Source organism: Arvicanthis niloticus, chromosome 23 (genome assembly GCF_011762505.2).
Source record: "Arvicanthis niloticus isolate mArvNil1 chromosome 23, mArvNil1.pat.X, whole genome shotgun sequence".
NCBI lineage: Eukaryota > Metazoa > Chordata > Mammalia > Rodentia > Muridae > Arvicanthis > Arvicanthis niloticus.
The window spans coordinates 31,421,389-31,438,970 of record NC_133430.1 but is presented as its reverse complement, the minus strand read 5'-3'; the positions used below and the strand labels follow the sequence as shown (position 1 = coordinate 31,438,970).

Below are 17,582 nucleotides of genomic sequence, written 5' to 3'. Positions count from 1 at the left end.
AAAGTAACTATTCACCATTCAGACTAGGGTCTGCTGTAGGTTTTTGATTGTGTTTGTTTTGGTTTGGGGATTCTTGGAAATAAGTTTTCACTATGTACTCAGGTTAGCCTCCCAAGGGCTGGGATTACAAGTATGTGCTACCACACCAGCATCTAGCTGTTTATTAAATACTCTAGTAAATGAAAGGCATTCTCTACTTTCTGTTTGCTAAATGAATTAGCCTTCTGTTGCTGTGACAAATACTAAAGATAAATCAATTTAGCTGGGCAGGGGTGGCCCACACTTTTAATCCCCACATTCCAGGGACAGAGGCAGACAGATCTCTGAGTTTAAAGTCAGCCTGGTCTACAAAGCAAGTTCCAGGACAACCAGGGCTACATAGAGAGACCCTGTCTTAAAATACACACACACACACACACACACACACACACACACACACACACACACACACACACACACACAGAGAGAGAGAGAGAGAGAGAGAGAGAGAGAGAGAGAGAGAGAGATACAGAGACAGAGAGGGAGAGAGGGAGGGAGGGAGAGAGGGAGGGAGGGAGAGAGAGGGAGAGAAACAAAGAGTTAAAGATTTATTTTGACTTGGAGTTTTTCTGCCCATGGGCACTGTTGCTTTGGGCCTGTGGCAGTACAGTATGTCAAAAGTGTGTTGTTTTCGTAATTTCTTACCCCAATAAGCCTGTATAAAAAGCACACAACCTAGTTATTATATTTATAAGCTGTATGCCTAGATCGAGCAGATCTATCACTATACTAATCCATTCTGCAGCTATGAGACCCCTGTTCCTTGTGGCTTCTCCAGGCCATGTGGATCGGCTCCATCTTCCTTCTACCTCCTCTTCCTCCATCCTCTGTGACCTCCCATCCCACCTTTCCCCTCCATTGCCCTATCATTGCCTCTAGTCTTTATTTCACCAGAAGGTATGGGGAGAAGTTTCCATGAGATCACCTGAGTACATGATCCACTCCTTGTTGGGGGCAGCCCCTCTTGAGGAGCAGAATTAACATCAAAATACAAACAGCACCAGGGCAACCCACATTTCCCCCTTTTAATCCAATTAAAAGGTTCTTTTCTCTCAGATATAAATTGAACCTAACCATAACAATTATGTAAGTTATAAAGTATGATATACAATTAACATCTAGTCCATCAGTTTGTCAATTAAAGTACTCTGCCACCTATCTTAACTAATGAGCTTGCAATTCTATACCTGAGTTTGAGGGACCCTCAGGGCTTTTCCAGTCCCACACTCTCCTTACAGCTTCCCCCTCCAGCCTGGGGTCAAGGCTAGGCAAGTTCCATTCTCAACCAACAGGAACTTTTTTTTTTTTTGTTTTGTTTTGTTTTGTTTTTTTGAGACAGGGTTTCTCTGTGTAGCCCTGGCTGTCCTGGAACTCACTCTGTAGACCAGGCCTGCCTCTGCCTCCCAAGTTCTGGGATTAAAGGCGTGCGCCACCACCGCCCGGCCAACAGGAACATTCTTGAGTAAAAGATTCTCTAAATGTACTGACAGTCACCTAACCCTCTGGAAAGTCCCAGGTAGAGTTCAAATATGTGTCATGTTTGCTAGCCAATAGATTTAAAGGTCAATATGCTTAGCCAAATAAAGACTAGAGGCAGTTAAGTTTGAACTGTAACCTTGCTGATGTAACCTGTGCCCCTAAAAAGTATAAAAACTGCTTATAATAGCCATTTGGGGTAGCCTTCTTGTCACTCGCCTAGAGGGACTGATTGAGAGTTGACCCCAAGTGCCAGAAAATAAACCTCTTGCTTTTGCATCGATCTGCATCTCAGTGTCTCACTCAGGGGTGTCTCAAAGTAAGTACCACTGACCAAGGGTCAGGGTTTTACAAGTTATGTTCTGATTTTAGTTTGCATTACCGTCTGAAAAACATCCTTTCAGCTCTCAACTTAAGTTTGCTTATGAGACTATAACTAGTCTTCAACCCTGTCAGAAATCTGAGGACAAATTAAATATTACCTAAGTAATAGGAAGCACAAAACATAGGTTTTAAAACTTAAATGAATTGAAGAGACAGATGACTACCTCAACAGCCCCTAATTTCTTATAACATTGGAGCATCTATCTTCAGCCTTCTGAGCCAGAACATCTGGCAGACCTTATGTGAAGCAGGAAATATAAAGGACTATCTTACTCTGTCTTGGCAGAGCTTAGCAGTCGACTATCCCACATCTGTTTGTCCATTTTGGACAGTATTTTGTCTGCAGATGATATAGGCAATTTCTTCCCGGTGCCTACCTTGCCATGATAAGCAACCCTGCCTGGGGTAAAGATCCTCAATATCTTCTTTGAACCATGAAGTGGGTACTGTCAGGAGCAGACATGTCTCTAGTCAAGTTTTTTAAAAATAATGAAGTGATTAAATGTCAGATTCTGTGGATTTCTAATGTTTTTTGAAGACTATCCATCTATGTAAAGTATCTCACAACTGTTAACCTCAACTACTCTTAGCCATTTCTACTTGAGTAAGTGGAAACATTTTATTATAATTAAATCAGAATCTAACATAACTATGAGGTTACTATCTGGCCCTTGTGTTAATTATCCTAAATATGTTTATAATAGCAGGTATTAGAAGGACTGGGTCAGTCGGGCAGCGGTGGCGCATTCCTTTAATCCCAGCACTTGGGAGGCAAGTGGATTACAGAGACACCCTGTCTTGAAACAAACAAACAAACAAACAAACCAACAAAACAAGGACTGGGTCAAAGACTTGTATTCCTAAATGATTTGCATAGGCACAATGTCTATCTAAGAGTAACATATTAATTTCAAATTTTGTATCAATATAAGAAATTCATACCAATAAAAACCTTAAATCTGTATCAATCTATAAATTTTGTACCAATGTAAATATTATAACTATGTGGCATAGGAGACCATTCATTGTGGCAGTCAAGAAGCAAAGAAAAAGGGCAGGCCAGGGTCCCAGTCTCTCCTTCGACATATAACAGAGGATGACCTAGAACTTCTAATCCTTCTGCTCCTACTTCCAGACTGCTGGGAAAGGACTGCAGTTGTGTGCCACAACACCCAGTTTTGTTTTGTTTTGTTTTTGTTTGTTTTTGTTTTTTTCGACACAGGATTTCCCTGTGTAACCCTGGTGGTCCTGGACAACACTCAGTTTTATGTGATGCCAAGGAACTGAACCCAGGATTTCATGCATGGTAGACAAACACTCTACCAACTAAAGTACATCCCAAGCTGTTCCTATGAGATTGAAACATTCCATTTCTCAGGAAACTCCTTCAGACAGAAAGTAAACTACACAAAATAGCTTCAGGAAGTCCCTGAAGCTGATCAGATTCACTAGGCTCCTCCCTCCCAAGAGTAAACACCAAAGACTTCCTAGAGTCATTCTCAGACAAGCCTAGACAAGCCTGGCTACAAAGAAGACTCTTAGACAAGAGAAGCTGCCTGAAAAAAAGCAGAAACCAGCTAAACTGTCTAGAAGAGGTATAAACAAGTGTTGAAGGTTGACATTCTCCATGCTGCGCAGTATGCTCTAGGTTCCCAGCTTTTGGGAGCTGTCACCCATGCTGGGGTGGGCTTTGGTGATGCAGGTGTCCTTGAGTCATTTCTGCTCTTGAAACTCCTTAACCACATTTCTTTAAGTAATTCTAATAAAACTCATTTTATTGGACTTTGGTGGTATCCACACTTTGGTCTGTTGTGGGCTCCCTCTCTGGGCTGAGTAGATGTGTATTGTATCTCTTTAGGAAAAGTCTCATCAAACAACACATGGCTCTTTCTTGAGCTGGGACAAATATGCTTGGGTTGTGAAAACTCATTATGTTTTATACTTATGTGATGGTTTGTATATGCTCGGCCTAGGGAATGGCACTGTTGGGAGGTGTGCCCTTGTTGGAGTACGTGTGTCACTGTGGGTGTGGGCTTTAAGACCCTCATCCTAGCTGCCTAGAAGTCAGTATTCTGCTAGCAGTCTTCAGATGAAGATGTAGAACTCTCAGCAACTCCTGTACCATGCCTGCCTGGATGCTGCCATGTTCCCACCTTGATGATACTGGACTGAACCTCTGAACCTGTAAGCCAGCCCCAATTAAATGTTGTTCTTTATAAGACTTGCCTTGGTCATGGTGTCTGTTTACAGCAGCAAAACCCTAAGACAACTTATGACATGCAATTTTATATCTTTCTATGCTTCTTCAGAAAGAAGCAATTCCTAGCCACATACCTACTACTTGTATTTACCTGAGACAGGTGATGATCTGGTTGCTAGGGAAAAAGCAAGGTCACATCTTCAAATGGGCATGCTGATCCAGTTAATAGTCTTAAAATTAAGCATAGTTTCTCTTTCTCCTTCCCCTTTACTCCTTTACTCTTTCTTCCCCTCTCTGTCTCTGTCTCTCTCTCTGAACTCAGTGTAATTCTCTCTGAATTACAGTGTAATTCAGTAATCACCCAAACCAAGAACCAAGAAAGTCTTTAATATCTTGCTGCTAGGGTTCAGAAGATTAACTTTAAAGTTATCCTTCTCTGGCTTTGCCTTAGATTTAAGGGTTCTCCAACAGGAACATTTTCTGAGTTAAAAGATTCAATCTAAGCTGGGTTTGGTGGTACTTGGGAGGCAGAGGCAGGAGGATCTCTGTGAGTTCGAGGCCAGCCTGGTCTACAACACGAGTTCCAGGACAGTCAGGGATGTCAAACAGAAAAACCCTGTTTTGAAAAACCAAAAATTAAGGGGGGTGGGGGTACCAGTGTAAACAATTCCATTTCTTTCCTTTTTACAGTACCTGTAGGAAAGAATCAGGGCCTTTTTCATATTTCTTCTTCAGAATCCATTTTTCATTCTTCATTTGTTTTCTGTCAGGTTATGGGTTGACTGAGTTAAATCAATTAACTGGGGAGAACTGTCATTTTTGCATAACTCCCTCTTAGGACTACAGTAAGCCTCTCCGTTAGTTCAAGTTTAATTTTTATCCTCAGGTGGGATTCTGCAGTTTTCTTCATATAATTTCTAGATTTTTTTTCTTACTAGAGTTATTACTTGTTTTATGTTCTTGTTGCTACTGTGAATGGAATCTTTCCTTTTTTTCCCCCCCATTCAAAACTGAACCCATAGGGCGTAAGGATCTCTACCACTCCTTTTGGTTGTGAGACTCTATGGTTTCTTGGTTCTATGACAACATTCTATTACCGCCTACATTTTCCGAACCTGAAGGAAGGTGGCAACAACGAGTACCCGCGCAAAGGTCCCCTCTAGCTGGCCTTTGTTCTCCTCTCGATGCTACTGCGCATGCGTAGTTCTCTCAGTATGGTCCCCGCCTTCCCGACGGCGGGCCCAGCTCCGTAGCGCCGGCGCACTGGCGCGCTCCGTTCACACGCTCCGCGGCCTGTAGACACCCCGAGTTCTGACTGTCGCCGTCACCGCCGCGGCTCCTGGAGGTCGGTTGCGACGAGTAACGGCGCCGGGACGAGCCCCGCGCCTTCGTTTCCGATATGTACCCGAATTGGGGCCGGTATGGCGGGAGCAGCCACTATCCGCCGCCGCCGGTCCCGCCGCCGCCACCACCGGTGGCGCTTCCCGAGGCCTCGCCAGGGCCCGGGTACTCCAGTTCGACGGCTCCCGCTGCCCCTTCTTCAGGCTTCATGAGTTTCCGAGAGCAACACTTGGCGCAGCTCCAGCAGCTGCAGCAGATGCACCAGAAGCAAATGCAGTGTGTGCTCCAGCCCCACCATCTTCCTCCGCCCCCGCTGCCGCCCCCGCCGGTGATGCCCGGGGGCGCCTACGGAGACTGGCAGCCGCCTCCGCCACCGATGCCCCCGCCACCTGGGCCAGCCCTCAGCTATCAGAAGCAGCAGCAGTACAAACACCAGATGATCCACCACCAACGAGATGGGCCTCCCGGTTTGGTTCCAATGGAGCTGGAGTCCCCTCCTGAATCTCCCCCTGTACCTCCAGGATCCTATATGCCCCCATCTCAGTCATACATGCCTCCACCTCAGCCACCACCCTCGTACTATCCCCCTTCCTCCGCTCAACCCTACCTGCCTCCTGCTCAGCCGTCCCCTTCACAATCCCCACCTTCCCAGTCCTATCTGGCGCCTACCCCTTCTTATTCTTCCTCTTCCTCCTCGCAGTCATATTTGAGCCATTCCCAGCCCTACTTACCCCCTTCTCAGGCATCTCCTTCCCGCTCCTCCCAGGGCCCTTCTAAACCCCAGTTACCACCACCACCGTCCATCCCTTCTGGGAATAAAACAATTATCCAGCAAGAGCCTTTGGAGAGTGGGGCCAAGAACAAGAATGCTGAGCAGAAGCAGGCTGCTCCTGAACCAGATCCCTCTACAATGACTCCACAGGTAAGAAATCACCTGCAGGAGTCAAGTCTTTCACTTATGCTTTACTTGAGCAGGCCTTGGGCTTTAACCAGCTCGTGGCTATCATGATGCCAACAGCCGACCACTAGCCCATTCATACTTAAAAGATGCATTAAGAGTCAGCCCTGAAAGCCAGGTTTTTAATTAACTGTGGATTACTAAAAGAACAGTAAAGATTATACTAGACACTTCAAGTGTAGTAGGTTGGCACTAGATTTATTTCTCAGACTTGAGAAATATGCCTTGGTTTTCTTTGACCAGCCATCTAGATGTATTGCACAGAGCTTTGTTTGAAAAATTTTAAAAGATTTTCATGGGGGAGCAGTATAAAAGAAAATTCTCAAAGGGCTGATGTTTAAATGCATGTAAATATCAATCAGTTAATTTCTTAGGACAAACAAAACATTCAGGGGCCAGAGATAGTTGATGGATTCCAGAATTGGGTTCTCAGCACATAAAAGATGGAAGTCTCATCATGACATCCTATCTGATGTTGTGAGTTAATGTGGACTACATAGGTCTCTAGAGACTTGATCCTTGGAGAATCTATTGGTATATTTTAGGAATTGATTCAAACATTACCATCTCTTAAGTATAATTTTACCACATGGTTAATTTGCTACATTTCATTGTTATTACCATTCACTCCAAAGTAATAGTCTTGGAATTTGGCTGAGGTTTAAAAAAGAAAGTTTTGTGATAGCTGTTCTGTGAGAGCCATCCCTTTTGACATCTATTTTGAAGATGTTGCTTTCCACAGAACAGTAAGAGGTTGACAGGGTTGCAGGAACACAGAAGCTGGGCGTGGGAACCTGTGCCTACATCCAGCATTTGGACAACAGAAGCAAGAGGATGGAGAGTGTGAAGCCAGCCTGGGCCACATAGTGAGACCCTGTCACAGCAATAAATAAATAGGAATAGATCATCTGTTATGACTATTTGAAATACACAGTAATTTCTCATTTATCTAAAATTCAGTAAGAGAAAAACAAAATCTTACAATATGCAAGCTCAGGGTAATGTATAAGATTCCGAAAGATAATTTTATATTATTCTAGTTTTACAGTGGTTCAGTATATAAGAGAAGCAGGTGCTGCACAGGAGGCACATAGGACAGTAGAATAAATGGTTTTGCTGTCTTATACCAAAGTCACATCAGTTCAGCAGGATTATCTCCTCCAGTTGCCCAGTTAGTTCAAGCTAAACTGTGACCAGTCTGGTCTTTTCTGGGCATGTAGAGAAGCAAATGAGTTATAGAGTTGGCTTGTTGTTCTGCTTGGGATCCAACTCAGCGCCTTGGGTCAAGTGCTCTACCATTCAGCTATACCCTCAGCTTTGGCTTTTTAAAAGAAAAATGTGCATATCAGACTACCTTAATATAAGTACTCACTAGCTAGGAACACTGCTTTTGGTTTTCTGCCTCATCTGAAATGAACTTCTTCCAGTGTTTTGAACATGTAGTGCTTTTGATTCTTGCTGAAAGACAGAAAGTAATAGAAGGGTGAAGCTTGAGGTCTGGGTGTAGACCAGATCAAGAAGAACCTTGCCTGTGGCTCAAGATAGAGGTCATTGGCTGAGTGCTTGCTTAGCATCCTTGAGGCCCTGGATTATACTTCTAGCACTGCATAAATTGGGCATTGTAATAAAAAACCCTGCAGTCTTAGCACTCTGGTGGCAGAGGCAGGAGATCAGGAGTTCAAGGCCATCCAGACTATACAGTGAGTTTCAAAGCCAGCTGGGAATACAGAGGGAGGAATGGATTGGGGCTTTGCATGCCTTTTCTTTCTTAACTTTATGGAGTTTATCCCAATGTCCTTAGTTTCTCTCTTCCCTTTAAATGGAATACTTTGGTGCTGTTTGTCTTTTTAATCCTCTGCAGCACCTAGGACAGTGCCTTGCAATTTGTAGAACCACTATAAAGATTTGTTGTGTAAGATTAAAGAGTTATCATTCTTTACACCTAAGGTACTTGCTTTATTAGATGATAAACACTGTATATCCTTCTGCATATTTTCATTAGTATTTTAGTTTTGGAGAATGCTAAGTTTATTATTATATGTGATGGGAGTGTGGACCTGCTTCACAGGTACATGCCACAGTGTGCATATGGTGGTCCGGGGGCAAGAGGACAACTTTGGGAGTTAAGTTGGTGTTCAGAGTATTGTATTCACGCTGATAGGGTTGCTTGTCATGTGCATTTACCCACTGCCCCTAAAAAATGTTATGGTGAAAGATTTAAGCATTAAGTAGAGAAAATATCATGAACATAATTTTAAATATTTTAAAGCAAATCTTTTATCTTCTGTTATTGGCTCATGTGGTTTTGTTTTTTTTGTTTTTTTTTGTTTTTTTTTTTTCATTGTTTTTTTTTTTCATCCTGGAATCAAGCCCCAAGGCCTTGTGCGTGCTTGTCAAGTATTCTACAAAGCTATATCCTCCTCTCCATTGTTCGACATTCTTAATTAGATTCTTAGTTGGTTTTCTTAAGAGCATTTCTTTTCTATTACATTTTATCATTTACTGTGTGTGAGTGGTAGAGGTGGAGGGGTGCCAGCATGCTACTGTGTGCATATGGAAGTCAGAGCACAGCCTGTGGTTGTAGCACAGCCTGTGGTTGTTGGGCTCTCCAATATCTTGGTCTTGGCAACAAGTACTTTAACTGCTGAACCATCTCTAGAGCTCAGTTTTAAAAAGAAAGATAAGAAGGGGCTGGGGGTGACCTTTCATTTCTTAAAAAATAAAACACAGCCTCAGTATGTAGCACTGGCAGGCCTGGAACTTGCTATGTAAACTAGGTTGGTCTCCAAATTACAGAGATCTGTCTGCCTGTTTACCTTAAAGGCATGCTGGGTCAAGATCTCTTTTAGATTGAGCACATTATAAAAGCTTAAGTCCTTTTGTATTACCTAATGCTCTGTCTCTTTAGATTTCCCTGTTGTCTCCTGTTATCAGAATTCAGAGGAATTCCTTGTTAAATCCTCTAATAGTCTCAGTAATGTTTTGTTGGTTTGTTCAAATTAAGTTCCAACATAGGATAAATAGAAGATTTTTGTTTGTTTGTTTTTGTTTTTCAAGACAGGGTTTCTCTGTGTAGTCCTGGCTGTCCTGGAACTCACTCTGTAGACCAGGCTGACCTCGAACTCAGAAATCTGCCTGCCTCTGCCTCCCAAGTGCTGGGACTAAAGGCATGCGCCACCACCGCCCAGCTAAATAGAAGATTCTTACTGTGTATGTTAGGGTTTCTGAGTCTGAGCATCGTAAACCTTTGGGACTTCTTTGTTACGGGATTTTTTTCCCTGTGTGTTCCAGGGTGGTTACTGATGTCTCTAACAATAGCACCAGTAGTGGTCTCCCTGTTTTGAGAGCCAGCCATGTTTTTAGACATTGTGACATACACTACCATGTGCTCTGGAGAAGAGCCACCCTTCTTTGAGAATCCCTGATCCACATCACTATTTCTTGTTTCCCTTTCTCCCTCCTACATTATGCCCTGGATTTGATGAAGAATCTGTCATTCTTTTGAACATCCCACATTCTGACTCTGCTTCTATCTTCATAATTGTGCCATTTTATTTGTTGAGTCTTCTATTTTCTTTTAATAAGTTAGAAATTAACTCCAAAACACTTGGCTGAAGTTCAGAGTTGCTGTTGTCAAGTGTAGTGTATGGGTGTTATACTATACGAGATCTTTAGTTGCACCCATTGTGAGTCCTGGTTGTCCCACAGTTCTGATGCTGAGCTTGATCAATGGATTTAGGTGGGAGCACTCTGGTCCTCACTGTTAGCTTCTCTGTCAGTCTTGCATCTTTTTAGTGTTTCTCTAGTGACTGACTGTCGCATTGATGGTCTTTGTATGACTAAATATTTCATTGGAATTTTCAGTAGTGTGATTTTAAATTCTCTCTGCAGTTTCTTCCTAATTTAGTGTATGGAATTATGTAGAGAAAACTTTCACTTGTGAATTAGAGCTATTTGATTGGAAATACAGTTAGTACTGGAAAGATGGGACAGATACTTCACTATTTTCCATTTATTCTCTAGATACCTGAGTAAAACATTGATAACTTAGTGGAATATTCTTTTTGAAGAGTTAGTTTTTCTGTGTTTAAGGGGTTGACTAGTTAAAGTGTATAGTAGTCTTCTCAATGAGTTGTGGTTTTATTTCTTTCATTCTCCAAATAACTCATGTAAAATGTTGACATTGAGTGTACTGTTTAGAAGTGTCATTTAAGATGAAATACTGTGCTTAGTGCTATAGATAAAATGGTGAATAACATAGATGTGGTACTTGGTGTCAGTGACTTTTTTATTTTAATAAGGAGAAATAAAGGATGCCATAGGTTTGGAAAGTATAAAATAGTACTAGAATATAAGAAACTAGAAAAGGTGAGGTTTAAAATTCTAAAATACAGGCATGTCCAAACACAAATTCAGGAACGGTCTCTGACAGTACAGGTTGAAAATAATAGGTATGCAATAGAGAAAGCTTTAAAGACTATTTCAAAGACAGTATTTAGCCATTTAGAGATTTTATAAAGGCAAGTGTGATACATTGATTATTTTAGTGGTACACAAACATGTTAGGCTTGTACCACTGAGCTACTCTTCCCATCCTAGATTAGCATTTAGAATCTTTTTAAATTAATTTGTATTTTATGTGTATGGGTGTTTTATTTGCATGTATATCTGTTTGCTACCTGTATGCCTGTCACTTGTGGTGCTAAGAGAGGGTGTTAGATCTGCTGTAACCTGGAGTTACAGATGTTTGTGAACCCATCATGTGGGTGTTGAGAACTGAAAACCTGGGTCTGATACAAAAGCAGCCAGTGCTCTTAACCACTGAGTTATCACTCTAGCTCTGGCATTTAGAAAGATTGATTTTTATCTTATGTGTACCATATGTATACACTGCCTATAAAGGCCAGAAGTGGGTGTCAGATTCTTTGAATTGGAGTTATCCATAGTTGTTAGCCATTATGTGGGTGCTTGGGAACTGGACCGAGGACCTCTGTAAGTGGAGCAGGCACTCAACTTCTGAACCATTTCTTCAGCCCCTGGATTGGCATTTTGGAAGCTTGCCCTGCTTTTGATGTGGAGAGTGAAATTAAAAAATTGGAAAAGAATGATTTAGGATAAATACTTGTTAGTAATTCAGGCAAGAGAACTGGTGGTTTGGGAATGGATGGCATTAGTGGAGATGTAAAGAGGTAGAAAGATGGAAGCCATGTCTCCTGTTAAAATCCATCCAGTCATGGCAAGGGGAGCCCCAAGGATTTGTGGGCTTGGGGGTGGGCTCCTGAGTGAATAATAATACCACTTAATAAAATAGGAAACCTAGAGGAAGAGAAGGGAGAAAAGGCTTAGGATGATATAGAAGCTTTATATATACTTAGTCTGAGGTCCTTGGACATACATTTCAAATGGAGATATTTGTATAGAAGTTAGATTCAGACATAGAGTCTAGAAGCAAGATGTGTTGAATTAACAGTGCAAAACAGCTGGGCAGTGGTGGCGCACGCCTTTAATCCCAGCACTTGGGAGGCAAAGGCAGGTGGATTTCTGAGTTCGAGGACAGCCTGGTCTACAGAGTGAGTTCCAGGACAGCCAGAGCTACACAGAAAAACCCTGTCTTGAAAAACCAAGAAGAAAGAAAGAAAAGAAAGAAAGAAAAGAAAAAAAGAAAGAAAGAAAGAAAGAAAGAAAGAAAGAAAGAAAGAAAGAAAGGGAAAAAACAGAACAAACAGTATAAAACATATACAATATGTTCTAAGACATAATAGATAAGCTCTTCTGGGGGGGGGTGTAAGAAAAGGATGGAGGCTACAGAACCTATAGCTAGCCTCAGAATCAGCAGTCCAAAGAGACAGTGGGGGAAAGACCAACGTTAGGAGGATGGAAGATGAAAACAGAGCAGGACTACAAACTGAAAGGAAGACACTTCTGGAGCAAGGAGTAGCCAGCTGTGTCAAGTACTGCTTATCAGTCAAGCAAGATAAAGATTCTGAGTTACCTTTCCCCTTACTGACATAGAGATTGTTATTGACCTTGGCAGGAGCAGGTTCATAGTGACTGAAGCCATATTGCATTGATTTGAGGAGTGATGGAAGGTGAGGTGGGGATGGTGAGTATAGAGAACTCTTAAGAAGTTTTTAACTGAAGGGGAACGAGAGAGAGTGAGGGCAGGGACTGGAGGAAGATGAAGTAAAGGAGCAGTCTATAAAAATGGAAACTAAACATGCCTGGTGACATTAGTCCTTAAAGGAGAATGTGAATCTTAATGATATTAAAAGTAGTCATTTTAAACCAATTTCAAAAGTAGATATTTGATTGATTAAGTAGGTTTTCTTCCATCATTTAAGATCTATACAGATAGCAGTCATTATTACAGGTGTTGGTAATAACCTAGACAGGGATGGTAACTTTGCAGTGTTAATCTCTAAAATACTGTACACAGACACACTTTGTAACATCCCCCTTCCTTTGAAATCATTAGTCCTTGGTTTTATGGCTATGCCAGTAATAGGTAGTGCTGCCTGAATAAATTAGCATCTTTATTAGTAACAGTATTTGTGGCAAATAGTTCTAGAACTGTCAGTGTCTCAGATCCTGTCATTCAGTTTATCTGTGTTGAATGGTGGTGGTGGCAGAGTGTGTGCACTTGTGTGCATATACTGTGGAGGCTAAAGGTTGATGTTGGACATCTTCTTCAGTTGTCCTTCACCACATAAATATAGACACGGGATCTCTTCCTGAACCCAGAACTCTTATTTGGCTAGTCTAGCTGTCTAGCTTGTTCTTTTTTCCCCCATGTGCTGGGATTACAGGCAAGACATCGTGCCCATCCACATTTACATGGGTGCTTGGAATTAAACACAGGTCCTTGTGTTCTCACAGAAGTGCTTGACTTGCTGAAGCATCTCTCTGGCTCCCATTCAGTCTCTTAAAGGTAACATATGCTACCTCTTCCTCTTTTTATAAACCAACATCCCATAAGATATGAAATTAAATATGCTGGGTTGTTCAGAGGAACTGGCTCCTAGTCTGTTGTTAACTAGTTCAAACTTGACTTTCCTTGAGGTCACTGAGGACATTTCTGATGGCAACCTTATTTATTGTTGAGCTTCAGAAACATGCTGAAGCCTAAGACTGAAGTAGTTATGTTTCTCACATACTGGGTTCATAATAGAACGTGACCTACAGAAACATGCTGTCACTGAATTAACAACTACGTAAACCCTAACAAAGCTTATATACTGGATTGGATCTAAGATAAAGAAAGATGAGAGGAGTAAGAAGAGGTTGTGTTTAAAGAACCTAGACCTATGTTATAGATGGCTTAGTAGATAAAACATGAGGGTCAGCATCCATGTTAAAGCCAGTGCGGTAGACACCAGTAGTCCCAACAGATACTAAGGAGGTGGAAATAAGAAGATCCCTGGGGTTTACTAGCCAGCCAACCAGACACAGCTTAGCAGAATTGGCTTGCTTCAGGTTCAGTGAGAGGTCCCCCCCCCCTTTTTTTTTTTAAATGAAGCAGATAAAAATTGAGTAAGGTATTTGACATTGACTTCTAGGTGTCATACACAGTACATACATGTTTATCTATATCTGTTCATCTTCATCTTTGTATTCACTATCTTTTAACTTGTGAAAGAGCTTGAGTCTTTGCCTTTTAGTGATGCTTTAAGCAACTGAAACAGCTACACATGGCAGCCCAGGCTCCAGTGCCAGTATCAGCAGACAAGCAAGAGTTTGCAACCAAATAAAAATGAAGAGTATCCTTGGTTTCAGTTGCTTTGCTTTTTCATATCTTTGTTCTTCTAAAAAATATTATTTTATGTATATGGGTGTTTTGGCTGTATGTGTATCTGTGAACCATGGGCATGCCTGATGCTCTTAGAGGCCAGAAGAGGGTATGAGATCCCTTGGAACTGGATTATAGATGGTTGTGAGCCACCATGTGGATACTGGGAACTTAATCCAGGTCCTCTGGAAGAGTAGCTGTCACTCTTAATCACTGAGCAATTTCTCTACCCCTTAACCCCAACACATATCCCATTTGAGACAAATTCTTCATGTAGACCTGGCTAGCCTTTAACTAACTATTAAACTTAGGATGATGACTTTGAACTTAGGGCCTTTTAAAAAATTGTGTGTGTGTGTGCCTTGTGTGTCTGTCTGGATATGGGCACATGTGCTGTGGTGCATGTGGAAGGTGAAAGACAGTTTACTGGATTTCTTTCTCTCCTTTGTTTATACGTAGGTTCCTGGGATCACTAGGCTTCTGCTCAGCAAGCACCTTTACCCTATTTGCTGTCTCATAACCTTGAACTTCACATTCTTCTGCCTCTATTTCCTGAGTGCCAAAATCATAGGCATGTGAGACCCTGCTTGGTTTTATTTTGTGCTGGTAAAACAACTCAGGACTTAGTGCATGCTTGGCAAGCAAATACTCTTATCAACTGATAAGCTACATTATCAGACCCTAACTTAGTTTTTTAAGGTGCATGATGTATCTATTGATATTTTCAATATATTTTTTGGTTTTTAAAGTCCAGGTTTCTCTGTATAGCCTTGGCTATCCTGGAACTCACTCTATAGACCTATCTGGCCTCATACTCAGAGAGATTAGACTGCCTCTGCCTCACAAATGCTGGGATTAAAGGCATGTGCTACCACTGTCTGGCTTACTATTTTTTTAAAGTAGTAAAGGAAGTTGAATTTTGTTTGTTTGTTTGTTTTTCTTTCTTTCTTTTCTTTTCTTTTCTTTTTTTTTTTTTTTTTTGTGGTTTTTCGAGACAGGGTTTCTCTCTCTGTGTAGCCCTGGCTGTCCTGGAACTCACTCTGTAGACCAGGCTGGCCTCGAACTCAGAAATCCGCCTGCCTCTGCCTCCCAAGTGCTGGGATTAAAGGCGTGCGCCACCACCGCCCAGTGTTTGTTTTTCTGAGATCAGAATTTATGTAGCTGAGTCTGATAGTGAGCTTACTGTGCTTACTGTGTAGTGAAGATGACCTTGATCCTAATCCTTTTGCTTTTACCAAGTGCAAATGGTGCCATGCCTAACTGAAGAAAAAGTTTTAATATTTCATTATTGCTGACTTTTAATTTCTTTTATTTTTTTTATTTATTATTACTTTTTTTTTTTTTAAAGTAGTAGTAGTATTTTTTGAGACAGGGTTTCACTATGTAGCTTTGGCTGGCCTGGAGTGGGGTATATAGACCAGAGTGGTCTGGAACTCATAGAGATATGCCTGTCCCTGTTTCCCAAACTCTGGGATTAAAGGTGTGTGCTACCACACTTTTTTTTTTTTTAATTTAAATAGTAAAAGTAATCTTGTTCTGGGAACTGATGGCTATATGTATGATAATAAGAGCCAAAATACAGTTCGTAAGATAAAATTTATTCTTGCCAATAAATTAGGAAAGTTTAAGTCAAAATGAGTGACTTACGGTAGTCAGTATCATTTATTGATATTTATTTGGTTTAGCATTTTGCCGAAATTATAAGACTAGATTAGAATGGCAGAAGATGAGCTGGGCATGGAGGCACTGCCCTTAATCCCAGCATTTAGGGAACAGAGCCAAGCTACATAATTGGACCCTATCTCAAAAATACCTTTTCTCAAAGAAAATTATTCTGTGTAAGTGAACAAATAGCAAATCAATATTTATTATTATTTTTATGCATCTTTATTATTATATCATATTATATATAATATATTATATATATTATATTTATTATTATATTATTATTTTTTTTATACATCTTTTTGCACACAAAAATTGGGAGAGATTATAAAATAAAATATTAACAATATAGAAACTGTTCACCCAAGATAACTGAGTTAGAAAGTGAGCGTGTAGCCAGGTGTGGCGGCACACACCGTTAGTCCTAGCACTGAGAAGCAGAAGCAGGTGGCTCTCTTGATTTGAGGCCAGGCTGTTCTGTAGAACTAGTTTCAGGACAGCTAGGGCTATGTAGAGACCTTGCCTCAAAAAGCCAAAAATACATAGTTTAAAAATGAGCACGTAAAACTAAGCCTTTTGACACAGAGACTAAAAGTTTGTTATCAAAAGAAAAAATCAGCTGAATGTGGTAGTGTACACCTTTAATCCCAGTGCACAGTAAGAGATAGGTAGGTCTTTGCTTCAAAACCAACCAGGTCAATCTACAATGGAAGTTCCAGGACAGCCAGGGTCACATAGGGAGTATAAACAACTAATGGGGTGGGGGAAGTATTCTGATTCACTCCAGATTAACAAGGTTCAAAATTATAATAAATAGATTGTTTTAAATGGGTTTTTGTAAATTAACATATCTTGAGTTTTAGAAAGAACAAAGAATAAAATGTAGAGTGAGGTTTTTTCCCTTTGTGATAGGAGTCTGTATCACAGACTGGCCAAGAACTTGATGAGTAGACCTCACTCCCTCAAACTCACAAATTCTTGTGCCTCTGACTCAGAAATGCTGGAGTTAAAGGCATATACCGCCCCACCCTGCTAGGTTTGGGTTTCAATCCTGTGTGCATACAAATACATTTTTAAAATGTCTTTTATTTTATTTTATTTATGTATTTAGTTAGTTTTTGGTTTTTCAAGACAGGGTTTCTCTGTGTAACTCTTGCTGTCCTGGAACTCACTTTGTAGACCAGCTGGCCTCAAACTCAGATCTGCTTGCCTCTCCCTTCCCGTTGCTGGGATTAAAGGTGTGCACCACCACTGATTTTAGACCTTTGTTCTAAGGAAAATACAGATCAATCTAAGCTTCTGATCATATGTTCTTCAACGTATAACATGTTTTCCCTCTAAAGAGACTTTATTTTTTTAGATGTTGTTAATTCATTAGTATTTAGCTCTTGGTAAACAGTAACCTTTTCTTGAATGGAGTTTATGGAACATTCATTTTCTTGTAAGGGCAATCACAGCCTGTTTAGGGATGCTAGACAGAGCTAAGCGGAAGGCTGGGGAGCCTTGTACTTCTGTTTGTTTACTTGTTGTTTGTTTTTTGAGACTGCGCTGGTCTACCTCACAACATTCCTGAGTGGTTGGGGTGTGTGTGTGATGACATTTTAAATAACTAACAAAAAATTGTTGGATTTTGTGGCAGTAACTGCACTATGAAAATGACAGTGTGGCCAGAAGGCTACACTACCTTGTTCTACCTCAGCTGGGAGTACACTTAATAGGCCACTCAGATCGTT

General features: G+C 41.0%; 1 protein-coding gene across 8 annotated transcripts in view; it reads left to right on the top strand.

Annotated features, from left to right (window-relative positions):
- The first annotated feature begins 5,341 nt into the window (after positions 1–5,341).
- The window catches only part of Ylpm1 (YLP motif containing 1), an 86,724-nt gene continuing 74,483 nt past the window's right edge, over positions 5,342–17,582 (top strand). For all 8 annotated transcript variants that reach the window (XR_013106696.1, XR_013106695.1, XR_013106700.1 and 5 more), the window contains exon 1: positions 5,342–6,362. Coding sequence is in view for 2 of the 8 variants with exons in the window: in XM_076921650.1 (XP_076777765.1) it covers positions 5,499–6,362 (864 nt within the window). In the remaining 6 variants the exon portion in view is untranslated. The remainder of the gene's footprint in view (positions 6,363–17,582) is intronic.